General features: G+C 48.0%; 7 protein-coding genes and 1 non-coding gene across 8 annotated transcripts; 2 read left to right on the top strand and 6 right to left on the bottom strand.

Moving 5' to 3' along the window:
• Positions 1 to 539: 539 nt before the first annotated feature.
• Positions 540 to 1,443, bottom strand: Pmar_PMAR015464 (conserved hypothetical protein; the record flags this gene model as incomplete). Its single annotated transcript, XM_002775189.1, has 6 exons — positions 540 to 583; positions 631 to 714; positions 764 to 897; positions 942 to 1,108; positions 1,151 to 1,221; positions 1,263 to 1,443. The coding sequence occupies 6 exons, from the start codon at positions 1,441 to 1,443 to the stop codon at positions 540 to 542; spliced, it is 681 nt and encodes a 226-aa protein (XP_002775235.1).
• A 187-nt stretch (positions 1,444 to 1,630) lies between these two features.
• Pmar_PMAR015463 (multidomain scavenger receptor protein PbSR precursor, putative) lies at positions 1,631 to 2,799 on the bottom strand. Its single transcript, XM_002775188.1, has 8 exons — positions 2,697 to 2,799; positions 2,524 to 2,653; positions 2,342 to 2,478; positions 2,206 to 2,300; positions 2,089 to 2,159; positions 1,982 to 2,047; positions 1,876 to 1,933; positions 1,631 to 1,827 (listed from the first exon to the last, which is right to left on the bottom strand). Exons 1-7 carry the CDS (start codon positions 2,748 to 2,750, stop codon positions 1,881 to 1,883), a joined length of 606 nt encoding a protein of 201 aa, XP_002775234.1. The 5' UTR covers positions 2,751 to 2,799; the 3' UTR covers positions 1,631 to 1,827; positions 1,876 to 1,880.
• Positions 2,800 to 3,558: 759 nt separating this feature from the next.
• On the bottom strand, positions 3,559 to 4,691 carry Pmar_PMAR015462 (hypothetical protein). The gene is made up of 8 exons (XM_002775187.1): positions 4,629 to 4,691; positions 4,517 to 4,581; positions 4,338 to 4,476; positions 4,154 to 4,292; positions 4,063 to 4,107; positions 3,913 to 4,016; positions 3,787 to 3,868; positions 3,559 to 3,743 (listed from the first exon to the last, which is right to left on the bottom strand). Exons 1-8 carry the CDS (start codon positions 4,674 to 4,676, stop codon positions 3,562 to 3,564), a joined length of 804 nt encoding a protein of 267 aa, XP_002775233.1. The 5' UTR covers positions 4,677 to 4,691; the 3' UTR covers positions 3,559 to 3,561.
• A 102-nt stretch (positions 4,692 to 4,793) lies between these two features.
• Positions 4,794 to 6,373, bottom strand: Pmar_PMAR015461 (hypothetical protein; the record flags this gene model as incomplete). The annotated part of the gene is made up of 6 exons (XM_002775186.1): positions 4,794 to 5,175; positions 5,255 to 5,424; positions 5,485 to 5,612; positions 5,749 to 6,005; positions 6,052 to 6,245; positions 6,314 to 6,373. The coding sequence occupies 6 exons, from the start codon at positions 6,371 to 6,373 to the stop codon at positions 4,794 to 4,796; spliced, it is 1,191 nt and encodes a 396-aa protein (XP_002775232.1).
• Positions 6,374 to 6,521: 148 nt separating this feature from the next.
• Pmar_PMAR015460 (proliferation-associated protein 2G4 metalloprotease, putative) lies at positions 6,522 to 8,152 on the top strand. Its single transcript, XM_002775185.1, has 10 exons — positions 6,522 to 6,624; positions 6,668 to 6,792; positions 6,840 to 6,965; positions 7,013 to 7,160; positions 7,206 to 7,324; positions 7,368 to 7,432; positions 7,477 to 7,576; positions 7,622 to 7,774; positions 7,820 to 7,925; positions 7,971 to 8,152. The coding sequence occupies exons 1-10, from the start codon at positions 6,546 to 6,548 to the stop codon at positions 8,087 to 8,089; spliced, it is 1,140 nt and encodes a 379-aa protein (XP_002775231.1). The 5' UTR covers positions 6,522 to 6,545; the 3' UTR covers positions 8,090 to 8,152.
• Positions 8,153 to 8,976: 824 nt separating this feature from the next.
• On the bottom strand, positions 8,977 to 9,048 carry Pmar_PMAR015459. The gene has a single exon. It is a non-coding gene; the product is annotated as a tRNA-OTHER (tRNA).
• Positions 9,049 to 9,704: 656 nt separating this feature from the next.
• Positions 9,705 to 10,142, top strand: Pmar_PMAR015458 (hypothetical protein; the record flags this gene model as incomplete). The annotated part of the gene is made up of 2 exons (XM_002775184.1): positions 9,705 to 9,730; positions 9,773 to 10,142. The coding sequence occupies 2 exons, from the start codon at positions 9,705 to 9,707 to the stop codon at positions 10,140 to 10,142; spliced, it is 396 nt and encodes a 131-aa protein (XP_002775230.1).
• A 1,523-nt stretch (positions 10,143 to 11,665) lies between these two features.
• Pmar_PMAR015457 (hypothetical protein) lies at positions 11,666 to 11,892 on the bottom strand (the record flags this gene model as incomplete). Its single annotated transcript, XM_002775183.1, has 2 exons — positions 11,666 to 11,739; positions 11,784 to 11,892. Coding segments are annotated over 2 exons (183 nt in total), but the record flags the coding sequence as incomplete, so codon positions are not given.
• Positions 11,893 to 12,740: the final 848 nt, after the last annotated feature.

Here is a 12,740-nt window from a genome sequence, read left to right as displayed (position 1 = left end):
ATACTATACTGCATCAACAGAGACGAAGTCATACTTCGACCATCCGCTTGAAACTAGTAACTTCACATGAACAGCAAAAAGTGGTAGTCCCTCTAAAGCTGTCTCGATAACAACGGGAACGAATACTGCCATCGTTCGTAGTTATATTCCTCACTAGAAATCATAGAAAGGTCGCTTCAACAGGATAACAGCCTATTTCCTCAACATCTGCATCCTCGTGCATATCGCCTGTGCTCGTTAACTTCGCAAACTAGGAATAATCCAAACACTTCTTCAACTTGAACACAACAACTGACGTGGCAAATCTCCTCATTTCGATGGAAGTTGTCTCTTCAGAATCATTCTACAACACACGCCTTCAAGACTAGATTCAACGTCACCACCTAATTGTAGCAACTGATCGGCACCTACTACTACGCTGCACACATAATAGAGCACCATAATCAATGTCAAGACGATAACAAATGAAAAAAATAAATAATAGATTCTGTTGATATATGACAACTTCCCCAACGAGGGAACAATCATATTCAAAACATCTACGCACCGACTAGCGGAGCCTCATTGTTAACCTTTTCGGTATCTTACGATAAACAACATACCAGCCCTCGACAAATCACCCAACCTCACCTTGTTCCTTCTTGCCTTTGTACTTCCTACGGCGCCTATCACGACGCTGCTTCTTCACTGCCGAGTCGTCCTCCGTAGTCGAGTCTGTACACAACTCACCTCTCAAAGCAATGCGGCTAAATCGAAACCTCACCGGCAACTGCCTTCACGGGTGTCGTAGCCTTCCCGGCCGCTGGAGCTTTCCTGTTCTTCGGACGGAAGCGATACGTGGATCGTCCAGTGGGGCGTCCTGAGCGATAGCTAGGAGGATCAGCAAGCGCTGGACGCCTGAAATGAGAGAGACTATGCACAGCATCTGACCATAGACTCACTTGATGAACTCATGCTCCTTGATATCCTCTTGCTTGATCTCCTTGTTGGCTTTCAAAGTAACAACTAGAGACGGCACGATGCGAACTTGTGTCACATTCCCAACATCATCATCGTGCTCCCCAACAGGCTCGAAGACGTCCTCAACATCACTCGAGCCGAGCTCAACCTAACGAAAAAACTCAAGCCACTCCAACACCGCCTTACTCACCTCTTGAGACAGGGAGGGGACTCTGCGGCTCAGAATCTCCGACACGATCACTGCCTTAGCAATAGCAGTTCCTGAAAACAAAGTGCCTCAGAGTAAACCAACAAGGACCCACCTCGAGCCATGACTTTAATCTGCTTAGTGGCAACGTGCTTCTCTGAACCAACCAAACGCTCAATGGCCTCCTCAACGAAGGCATTGACGCGTCCCATAGACGTCACGCGAACTTCAGAGACACCCTCCTCGGGAGCAGTAGTACCCACAGTCTTCTGCACACGTCGGAACTTCGTAACCATCGATAAAATGGGGTAAAGACGTAAAGCTAGTAGAGAAAGTCAATTATCCAACGACCACAAACCGCGTTGATGTAAAAAGCGCTCGCCCAAAAAAAGAATCGCGACCACCATTGAAACGGTCGACGCGAATCTTCAACGCGCGTAACTGCCAGCACCTTTTGAATTAAAACACAAGAAGTTTGTGATATCAACAGTTGATAGATTGCTTAGGACGACGTTATCAACTCGCCATGGACGATTCACAGTTCGACTAAGGATTAGCACAAATAATAATAACGACAGCAGAAGTGGGGACGAGGAAGAAGCTCAGAATGATCTGATTACTCAATCATCATCACCACTACGAAGGACTCATCTTAATGACAACGACTACCCATCCAGGGACTGAAGGAAATGACGATAACACAATTCAATGGCAAACCAACAACCTACATCTTCTAGGCGGCCACGTTATTATCTCCTCCACTCTTGCCACCCTTGGTCTTCTCATCTGACACAACTAAGTGAATTGATGCACTGCAATCCTTCTACGAATTACTCTTATTAGACTCGCCCGATTTACCACGAGGACGGTCGCCGCCACTACGGGGACCGCCACGACCACCTAGAAGACACTACTATCATAACTTAAGGACAAGTCCTCACCTTTTCCCTTCCCACCACGGCCCTTCCCACCGCCTTTACGACGACCTCCGTCACCGGCGAGATCAGGGCGTCTGATCGTGGAGCGCTGAAGGCAAGCCAAAATACTTGTCGTATTACTCGACGAATTCATCAGGCTTTATGTCGTCCTTAGTAAGAGGCTTCGTAGCTGTTAGGGTATTGACAAGATATGGTACGATACGGACTTGTTTAACCTGACCAACTGTGTATCTTAACGCGACACCCTTCGACCCACGTGATCCTTCTCAGCATCATCAACGGGCTCATACTCCTCCTCGACGTCATTGCTGCCGAGCTCGACGGCTTGCTTGAGCCCAGGAACACGGCGGATGAGGATTTCCGACACAATGACGGCTTTGGCCACTGCCACACCTGAATGACCACGATTGGGTCCCCTAACGGTGGGGAAGGGTTCACCTCTGGCCATGATCTTAACGCTCTTGCAAGCCTTATGGTCATCATCGTCACCGAGGAACCAATGGATTGCATCATCTACGAAGTTATTAACTCGACCGACAGAGGTAATACGAACTTCACCATCTTCGACCTAAGGTGACCTCAGAGACCCCCTAAAAGGTGATGGGGCCCACCTCAGTCTTCTCGGTATGCTTCTCAACGCGACGATAAGTGGTGCCAGCTACCATTGGGTTGGACAGGCGTTAAAGTACCAAGTACTTGATCTGGTATAACCCTACAACGACAGCTCCACGACCATAACGCTGCACCTCACCCGAGCCTTATACAACAACCACACGAAGGTAAAAAACCCAACTCCGCACGCGGAAGCTCATTCACGCTTCTATCATCTTACGTCGCGTACTTGCGTTCAACCACGATTTTTCAAATCTCGTCGACTAGCGCAAATCTCGCTCGCCCAGCAGAATTCTAACATATACGTGCTCCTCGATTTGCAGCACCATTATCGTGCAACATAACGAGCGAGCACATGAAGTTACATGGCGACTAGGGCTTCGCTCTGTGATTGTTGCCATAAGAGAAGTTTGAAGAATAAGTGGTGTAGTTACAGCCCTGTGGTATCGCGCACGGTGTAACGTGGAGCATAAAATGTCTTTATACTATCCATGTTGAAAGTGTCACGTGAATCTCGTCAATCTTCACATATGTGCTCGTGTGTCAACTCGCTAACTCGATGGCTGCACCACGGATGGAACTCGACTCCTTTTGCTCTTTGAGCGAGCGCCATACCACTAGACCATACTGTTATATAAATGGCATGTCTGGTTAACGAGGTACAATCTCGACCTCTCGATTAAATGCCATCAAACACGCATTCTCTCTGTTTATTGTATACACAACTGCTTTCTGCCTTCGAGCAGTTCACGAACGTCTCATGTCGTTTTAACAAGTCTACTGCACACTTCGATCTTTCCTTGAATGACCACATAAAAAGCCCATACCCAATCTCATCGGTAACACAACTCTATCAGGCATCGACTAACATCTTCCGCCACGACGGCGTATCGGCTGATGATGATGCTCTTTTTCACCATCGATGCCATCCAGCAAGCCACTCCCTCCTCCTCCTCCTCCTCCTGTTGGCTTTGGTGGTGACATGAAGATGCTACTCAGAGGTTCACCAGTAGCCGAAAAGATATTTTCCGGTTGAGCGGTAGACTCTGAATCGAACTATCGATCGACTCTAGAGGCGGCAGAGCTCACCAGAAGGCCCCGTCATCGCGCTCCCCCAGTTTTCCTCAGGGGTCTCGCAATAATCCCGCAGGCCCAGGGATAACCCAGGGGACTGCATACCAACAACTTCATCTCACAAACCGTCCCCCAACCCACCCTAAGAGATGCCCTTCGCCGCTCGACTCTCTCAGCGGCTCGAGAGCCCGGAGTCCTACTCGCTGTCCGTGGCCGCTTTTGAAGCTTCACCGGAGATAGGCTGCCTGAAGGACTTGTATGCAGAAACCCCGGGGACAACAGTTGTCTTACGTCGACGCTCAGGAGTGAACAACCGAGGACGAGAGCATTGAACACCTATAAAGTGATTGCCGATCTCCGACACTGTCCACAGTAAACCCACCAGGATCGCTGACGTCCCCGGCTTGGAGGGAACGACCATCGATGGAGCCCTCCGAGGAACTGGGAGCGGGGGAAGCCTCCGGGCAGCCCAGGTGCGGTAGGGAGTCCAGCACGTCCATACTGCTCCCTGTAGTCACCACCTGATTGAGTCTGCTCTTCAAGGCCCTCTCGAGGACCCAACCAACCCTATTCCCAAGGATGTCTTCCCCTACTGCGTCGCTTGTCATAGCACCAAAGCCGAACTCCCTTGAAGAGTCCTGGGCTGCTTTCTCTTGCCGAGCCTTTCTGACAATGTCCCTCCACAGCCGATTCATCTCCCTGTGCCTGACGAGACGCTGTACCACGGACGTTGTAGCCAACTCACTGTCGCTTCTCGAGGAAGATCGGATCCGCCAGTACCGCCAACGGCCGATACGCCGACGATCGAAGCTGAATAGGGGTCAAAGAAGGAGACATCGTTTGCTCATGAGTGGTACTTTAGGGGTATCTCCACGTCTCCTGGTGGTCCCATCGAGGGAGCTCATAGCAACCGCCTAACTACTCAGAATACTAGACTTGGAAACTCAACAGAAGAATGTCATCACAACAAACAACAACAGCGCTTATGGTATCTCACATGTTTCGATCATTTATGCTAATTTTCACTCCTCCTCCTCTTCCTCTTCCTCGTCCTCATAATCACCATCTTCACCACCTCCAGAGTATGCCTCCGGAGTGCCTCGATCCCCAATGAACTTAGCAGTCAGGTCTGGTGGGCCCAAGGCGGAGTCGATGTTGCGAGAGTACTTGCAGAACTCAGTGATTAGCAGTAGTCTGTCGCTCTTCTTCCTCCGGAGATTGCTATTCGCGTACACAGTTTCACTGAATTCTTTACTCGTTTCCATCAACTTCGTGAACAAACGGTTCAACTTCGTAGAGCAGCCAACGCGCTCATTGCGTCTTTCGTCATCTTTCATAATACGCTCGATATATCCCCCACCATTAGCGACGTGACTACCGGTGGAGTCAAACCGACCAGCGTCTCTAAAATCAGCATAGTGTAATTGGATAATACTTCTCACTAACACTCGGAAGACCCAGGGTCGATCCGCGGAGAACTTACATTGCTCCTTCTAAATGTCGATTATTGTTACACTCGGCCCAAAGGGGTATGAGGTACTTATCCTCGTTACTCTCAAACAAGACTCCCCATCTTTGGTTCTCCGCCTCTCCCTTCCTCGGTGCTATATAGCAGATATCGAGGAATGCACCCTTATCGTCAACAGATTTAGCCTAAAACTAAACTGATTAGTAGGGTTGGCTGTCATGCCCACGATCCGAGTTCGAACCTACCTGAACGTTCGGGCGATATTTTCCCTTCTCTTCGCTTGACCTTCGCACACGCTTAGTAACCGAGTTCGTCAATCGGCCAAGTGCTAGACCCCGTTTCGAACTACCCAGTCTGCGACGGGCCAACGCAGCTATCAACAGGTTTAGTAAAAGAACCAAGGCCAACATACAACTGCTGAACCTCATCCCCTCATAGTGAACACAAGCCGGACGGATACAATAACAGACATCTACATCACGACATGTTGCTCACATCACGTTTCTAACGGTTGAATTCATCGAACTGGTCGAATTTGGTAGCTTTCTGAGTTGGATTGGTCTTGGGGGTAGCCGCTTTCTCCTCGTAGGCATCGATCATTGAGCACACGTTATCGACGACTCTGCGACTGGCTGTTCCCCACGTACGCCCGACAGCGTTCCTCTGAAAGCTGCGGAAGGCTGATTTACACGAGGCAAGTGTGTCGGCCCTGGGGCTCCATCCCGAAAAGAACTTCTCATAAACCTCACGAGGGACGCGAACGTCTCTGAAAAAATATATTTGGTAATGGGATGGTTGCATAAACTTCTCACTCGCTCGTAAATTCACCCCTAATGAGTTTTCCATCCTCTTTCACAGGGCACTTAGCCCATTTGAATGAGGGAAGTCCGTCGTCGCCGTCGAGGCAAAGCTGAACTTCAGTCCCGCGATAGCGGCGATTAGTGGATCTCACACAACAGCATTTACCGTCATCGGACTCATGGGGGCTATATTGGCAACGGCTCACCTGAAGAGAAATATCTTAGGTTGACGCACAAAGATACAGAATAGGCCCGAATGAGGTCCGTTCCTTACCGTGAGCGTCGCGCTGACCAAACTGGTGATTTCCGCAGCGACTACTAAGGACTTGATCATGGAAGATTTTACCAACAATTACTGGAGACGGCTTTCACCGAAAAGTACAAACTATTAAGGCGCGCGCCCAGTTGATCTATATGGTAATTAGCCGTCGTCTTCACTCACCAGGCGGCGGAAAATACGCAGATAATCACATCATCGCATCAGGAAGCCCTTACTAAGTTAAAGCATGTCCGACTCTGAATACGAAGACGAGGTGACTGATCTTTCTAATCCTGATGTTACCACTAAGTACATTGCCGCAGCCGGTAACAACATCATTCCGGTCTTCCACTGCATACGTCCTTCTAGGTATCACCAACAAGGCCCTTGAGCTCGTCTTGGCTGCTGTGAAGCCGGGGGCTGATGTTTATGATCTTTGTAGGCTCGGTGATGACTTCATCGAGGAACAAACGGGAAAGTTATACAATAAAAAGGTGAGGGGAATCTTTAGGTTGACGGTATAAGATACGGATGAGGTCAGGTTAAGGGTGCTGTAGTTCCCAAGGGGATCGCCTTCCCGACGTGCATCAGCATCAACGAAGTCGCCGGCCATTTCAGCCCACTGCAGGGGGAATCCATCACCATCAAGGAAGGGGATATCGTCAAGGTGGACCTCATCCGTGGACCCTCGCTGGGGCACGAAAAGTATCTTAGGTCGATCTTGCCGTTCAAATTGACGGTTTTATCACTGCTGCGGCTAACACTGTAATCGCTGGTGATGCCAAGGCAACCGGCAAGGCCGCTGACACCGTCATGGCCGCTCATACTGCCGCTGAGGCCGTCCTCAGGAAAGTCAAACTTGGTAAGAAAGATACTCTTCGCTGTGCCCGTTTTGAGCCTATATCAGGTAACACCAACACTGACATCACGAACTTGATGCAACAAGTCGCCGACGAGTTTGGCGTTCAGCCCATCAGAGGTGTCCTCAGCCACCAACTGGAAAAGCACAATATTGAGGGAGAAAACGTACGCCCACCGGTTATGTTCCTTTACTATATAAACACGTCAGGCGATCGCTTCCAAGTTCACAGAGGACCTCAAGGTGCCCGAGTTTGTTTTTGGTCTTAACGAGGTGTAGGAATACCACTCCTCCTTGAAAGCCTCGAACTTCCTTACAGGTACTGTCTTGATATTCTTATGTCATCAGGAGAGGGTAAGGCCCGTCCTTCGGCCGACAGGCGCACTACGGTTTACCGTCGAGCCCCCGGCAGGAATTACGTAGGTTACGGTATAAACTCCCACTGTTATTATTATCATTTTTAGACTCTCAAACTCGCTCGTGGGCGACAGTTCCTCACTGAAGTCGATCGGAGGTTCCCCAGTGGGGCGTTCTCTCTCGCTGATTTCAAGGACATTACCGGAGCTAGATACGGAGTTCAAGAGGCGCTCAAGCATGAGCTCCTGCATGAATACCCTGTAAGCTGAGGATCGTGATGTGACGGAGGAGTGGTATGTGAGCAGGTCCTCTGTGAGAAGCCCGGTGAGATCGTAGCTCAGTTCAAGTTCACTGTTCTCCTCCTCCCCGGTGGAACTAAGAAGGTCGCGGGGCTCCCGTTCACTTCTGCTGGTAACAGAGTCTTCGTTTTAAAGTTGTTTTTATGGAACTTCTCAGCTCAATTCGAGACGGATAAAAGTGTCAAAAACGAGGAGTTGAAGGCCTTGCTGGCACAAAGCGCCAACCCTAAGAAGAACAAGAAGAAGTCGAAGAAAGCCGCGGCCACTACGCAGTAGAGCAGTGATTAACTCTGATTCGAACTACTATCATACGCACCTCGTGTGAGTGTTGGTCACCACTCTGTTGGGATTACGTGGTTTCAATCTGATTTTTGCCTTGCTGTTCGCGTTAGTTAATCATCCCCGATTATTTCCGGGCTATTGTCCAACAGAAGTACATATTCTTAGAAGTAGTCAGTATAGAATATTGCCCTGCTGCCCTCAGCCTGTGCCACTGTGACTCACAGTCTGTGAGTCTCATGGCTAAAGTAAGATAGCATTCCCACTGTGTAAGATACAAGCAGGAAGGCGCGAAATAGACGAGCAGAAGCTACACACGAAGCATGGTCGTTTATAACGAATAAACGTTGGCTACAAGGCTCAAGGGTGGGCGTAGATTTCCATGGGACATTTCAGGAGACAAGTTATTAACGAGTTGGTTTGATGATTTGAAAGATAGCAGGGGACCGTCGAAGAAGCTGGGTTAAGCCTCCCCTCCCTGGCAAATGTGTAACTTTCAACCCGATAAGCGAACGAATCGACACCATTCACTCGGTGACCAATTTAGCGAAACTGCATTTGTTGAGCAAATTCATTATTTCCACGAAGAGCAAAGTGGTTATGCGTTTGTGTTTGATTCACGTTGGGAGTATATGGGTAGAGTCAGAGTTGCAGAGAGAAGTCCATGAAAAAAATAGATTGTGGGTGGATTGCACAATCATTGGATGAAATTTCGTCGACCCAAATAGGGGTGTGCAATGTGAGGGTTGTGTGAAGATTTTATGGCATACGTCTTTAGCGAGCTGCATATTAATCCCTTCTGTTACAATCGCTGATGCTGTGGTGCCAATATTCGTCACAGGGGCCTGCTAATTGGTATTAATCGGGTGAAATTATCACAACTATGACCCCAGCCCGATTCGAACGGACAACCTTCTGATCTAGAGTTAGATGCGCTACCATTGCGCCACAGAACCGTTCAATCAATATATGAGGACAGATCTGTTGGCTGTGTAGGTTGATGAATGAACCAGGATCCAATGAAATATGAGAGATAGGGGGTGCACAATGAGAACGATCGAATCAGTCAGACTTTCTAAGAGGCTGAGTGAGAAGGTTGCCGAATGCACCAGTGTGTCACACTTCTCATTGAGGAATTCTCAATGGTCCACGTGGAGAACCGCTTCCCATGAGTCGTTATCAGACCCATTTCAATTTCGCGTTCCAGCGTGAATCAGAGTAACAAACTACGAAAGACTGCACAACCACAGTCTGACTGATGGAGTGCTGACTACTGTAGACGGCAATTTCGGCCGCCCATCGGAGACGCCCGTTAACTGTTGGCGTCTCTTCATGGTTGCGCAGCTCACTGAGTTACTATGCGAATACTCATCACATCCCTTCTCTGTCTCCACCATAGCTGGGCTTTCCTAGGGCTGGTAACAGTAATGATGTCGGGGAGGTGTGGTATTGGTTTTTGCCTTAGACAGTACAGAGACTCAAGGGAGGGGCGAGCCCGACTGAGTGCATGGTATCATCCTCGAGCGAGGGGACCGTGATCTTCGACTTTGTAGAGCAACTCAGTATAAAATCTCTCATTTGCAAGAGGAAAACAGAAGGGAAAATACGAAAAATGCTCATCTTCAACGCGAACGATGGGTGAGTCGATGTACTACGTTTGAATAGAAGAGAACTTTTCAGAAGCAAGCTCAGTGATATGCTCGAACTATCGACACTACCGACCCCTAAGCTATCCAAGAAGCCTCAACGAGACCACGCCGCCTGTCAGGCCTCGGTGATGACCTTCAATAAGCTTACACGAGCAAAGAATCACATCAAGGGTATGCGACAGACGAAAGCTTTAGTGAAATTCCTTTGTCATGAAGCAATGACGATGGGCGAGCAATTTGCCGGTACGGAAGAGAGTGAGATGGTACCACAGACGCTCAGACCTGCTGAGGATGATCCGGATACGGAAGAAAACGACGAGCAAGCTGATGACGACGATGACTGGATGTCGCTGAGAAAGATGGAAGTTGAAGAACTATTCAAAAGGAAAATATCGTCTTAAGATGTCCGATATAACTTAGTGAACCGAGTTAATCTACTGGTGTCGAGTTGGCAGGATGGTCTACAGTAGATTTACTCTCACAGGGGAGTTAATCCACACTGACGTTTCGCTCCACTATGTGCTTCATCACTGCCAACATCAAGACGGGATGGTCGACCATACCGCCCTTTTCCCGTCGAACTTCGACCGTCGAAGTAGTCCCTGCCTAGTTGCAATGTCGAGGGAGCAGGCACCTTCAATTCCGCGCATTCCATTGATGAGTAAAATGACATCACCGGAGGGGGTTAAGTCCAATTTCAAGGAGGGGACGAATGTCCTGTAGGCACAATCAAATGTACAGCGAGCACATCGTGTTGAGGTTCGTGATGTACAGGCACCTTTCGTCCTGGCATTTGCAGAGGCTACTTCCAGAATATTCTTTTCTAGCGCGTCGCTGCATTGCTTAGAGACTGAGAATATCCCTGCGCCCGTATCCAAAAGAGCAACTTCATTGATGCGCCGCATCAGATGCGGATCGTCTCCAGTCCACTACCAAGTTGGTAGTACCAACCTACAAGGTACCGATCGTGACGAGATATTCATTTAGGGATTCAAGGAAGATGTAACACAGCGGTGCTACGTGAAGCTCGGATCGCCACCGCTCAGAACTTCTGAGTCAGAAGTAACTAACTCTCCCACTGCTCGACCAGAGCTTCGATCTCCCTTCAAGTAGAGAGCAAAGCTCCTACTTCTAACCACTTCCTGAGGTTGCTCCATGAGGGTATGGTAGCCAGTCAATGACTGCCTACTGAGACCAATACAGTTCACGGGTGTTACTAAGGTAACCTGCTTGTGATATTACAATATTATAGATTACCATATACCAGATAGATATATTATTTCTGTCTGTCTACTTCGCACAAGCCGAGCCGCACAGTGAAAAAGCGAAGATAACTAGTTGATTGTGGCCGAACGGAGTCGATTTACGCATAGGGGACATTCGATATAACGCAGCTAAAGAAACCATGTTGATATCCTATCTTTACCCCGGACAATTGAGTTTCGTTGATTGAATGAAATCTTCTGAACTCTATCATAGGGATCAATGAACATCAGATTACTCATGAATCGGAAATAGTCTTAAACTGTACAAAGTTGGAATGAGAGATACCTTCGAAACAGGATTGAGCAACCGTAGATACCTTATTGAGATGACCCAGTAGTATCGAGACCAGCCAAGCGCGTGAACGAGTTGAAACTGATACAAACAGGCGAAGTAAGCCCCACAGCGACCACCATGAGGATGATGTATCATACAAATGAGACGTGATTAACACATCTTCCGAATGCCGAAGTCAATTACATCTCAATAAACCTTAGCCTATACACGACGTTATACGACCCGACATTATATCGGTTGCCATCTTTGAATCAAAGACTTTGATCGCATATTAGAGATCTTGTCTTGAGACACAGTTGTGATAGATCTGAGATAACGATGCCTTTAGGACAGCAATATATGCCTCGTAGATGCATATGAATACTTGCCGCAAGCCAGCGCCTCCGCGAACATGCACATGAATACGCCACAGTCGTATGAGTTATCTTGCCGAGGTACCTGCAAGCTACGTTAGCATGAAGTGATAGACAGAGCCAAATTACAAGGCAGCCAAATTTCGTTGAATCTAGCTGTCTCCATTGCTCAAGGTCCTGTAGAGGAATCTTCGACTGCTTGTGATCATGCTCGTCTCTTAAATAGGCAGCGATGTAGCTGAAGGCGGCGATTACCACATGAAACTATCGATGTTACTATATTAATAATACTACTCTACTCATTTCGTATCACTATCTATACGCACAGATCATACATGTCTTACTCGAAGAACTTGTCATAGGATCCACCCAAAAAATCGTAATAGCATAACTCGGACTCTACTACTCCCAATGTCCAATGCTTCGACAGGAGGGATGATTGCTGATGCTCCAACATGGAGAGGAAGCATCATTTTATCATATGAGGATATATCAACTCGACGACGATGAGTCCACCTGGAAATACTCGAGTAGCCAAATAAATGTGCTCATACCTGACTTGAACATACCGTTTCCTTGAAACGGCATTGTAGTTGTACCCTCCCGAGCCCAATAATTTCCAAAAGTTCCAGAAAAACACTTTCGGACCGAAGGCTCCAATCGGCTCCCATTGCTATCATGATAGTATCATCGCTTAGATCCAATTACGGATATCTTCATGTAGCGGACTCAAGCCCCCAACCTGGAACATTGTAAAATATGAGTTAATCACTTCGTCGTTGAGCCATTCTTCCCTTCAAACATGGAAATTCGTAGACTTCTCTCGTTGCTCAAGCCACGAACCTACGGATATTCTCCATCCTTGGCCGCTCCCGCAATTAGATTAAAAACTCTATTCAAAAACTTATACGGCATTGAAAGCACCGCAGGTTTACCGACTAACTATGGATGGCATTTTCATTGTTTTCTGGTAACTTTTGATTGAATTAAGTCTGAGGCTAGTCTGAGTCCCCGCGTTGCACTCTGCATACTTTATATAATCCTATGAATAACACAAATTTCATTTCTGCTCCCACCGGAGCATAA

This window comes from Perkinsus marinus, assembly GCF_000006405.1.
Source record: "Perkinsus marinus ATCC 50983 genomic scaffold scf_1104296956402, whole genome shotgun sequence".
In the NCBI taxonomy this organism is placed as follows: Eukaryota; Perkinsozoa; order Perkinsida; family Perkinsidae; genus Perkinsus; species Perkinsus marinus.
The sequence above is the reverse complement of the archived record's forward strand: the minus strand, read 5'-3'. Positions and strand labels throughout refer to the sequence as shown.

What these genes read in the sequence shown, in the direction of transcription:
- Pmar_PMAR015462 (XM_002775187.1), bottom strand. Translation starts at nt 4,676, where the DNA reads ATGAGCTCCCTCGATGGGACCACCAGGAGACGTGGAGATACCCCTAAA. An exon ending in ATCTTCCTCGAGAAGCGACA is followed by an intron (nt 4,477 to 4,516) that starts GTGAGTTGGCTA and finishes GCGTCTCGTCAG; the next exon opens with GCACAGGGAGATGAATCGGC. An exon ending in AAGACATCCTTGGGAATAGG is followed by an intron (nt 4,293 to 4,337) that starts GTTGGTTGGGTC and finishes AGACTCAATCAG; the next exon opens with GTGGTGACTACAGGGAGCAG.
- Pmar_PMAR015460 (XM_002775185.1), top strand. Translation starts at nt 6,546, where the DNA reads ATGTCCGACTCTGAATACGAAGACGAGGTGACTGATCTTTCTAATCCT. An exon ending in GAAAGTTATACAATAAAAAG is followed by an intron (nt 6,793 to 6,839) that starts GTGAGGGGAATC and finishes GGATGAGGTCAG; the next exon opens with GTTAAGGGTGCTGTAGTTCC. An exon ending in CCTCAGGAAAGTCAAACTTG is followed by an intron (nt 7,161 to 7,205) that starts GTAAGAAAGATA and finishes AGCCTATATCAG; the next exon opens with GTAACACCAACACTGACATC.
- Pmar_PMAR015463 (XM_002775188.1), bottom strand. Translation starts at nt 2,750, where the DNA reads ATGGTAGCTGGCACCACTTATCGTCGCGTTGAGAAGCATACCGAGAAG. An exon ending in AGCATACCGAGAAGACTGAG is followed by an intron (nt 2,654 to 2,696) that starts GTGGGCCCCATC and finishes AGGTCACCTTAG; the next exon opens with GTCGAAGATGGTGAAGTTCG. An exon ending in CCGTGGTGGGAAGGGAAAAG is followed by an intron (nt 2,048 to 2,088) that starts GTGAGGACTTGT and finishes AGTGTCTTCTAG; the next exon opens with GTGGTCGTGGCGGTCCCCGT.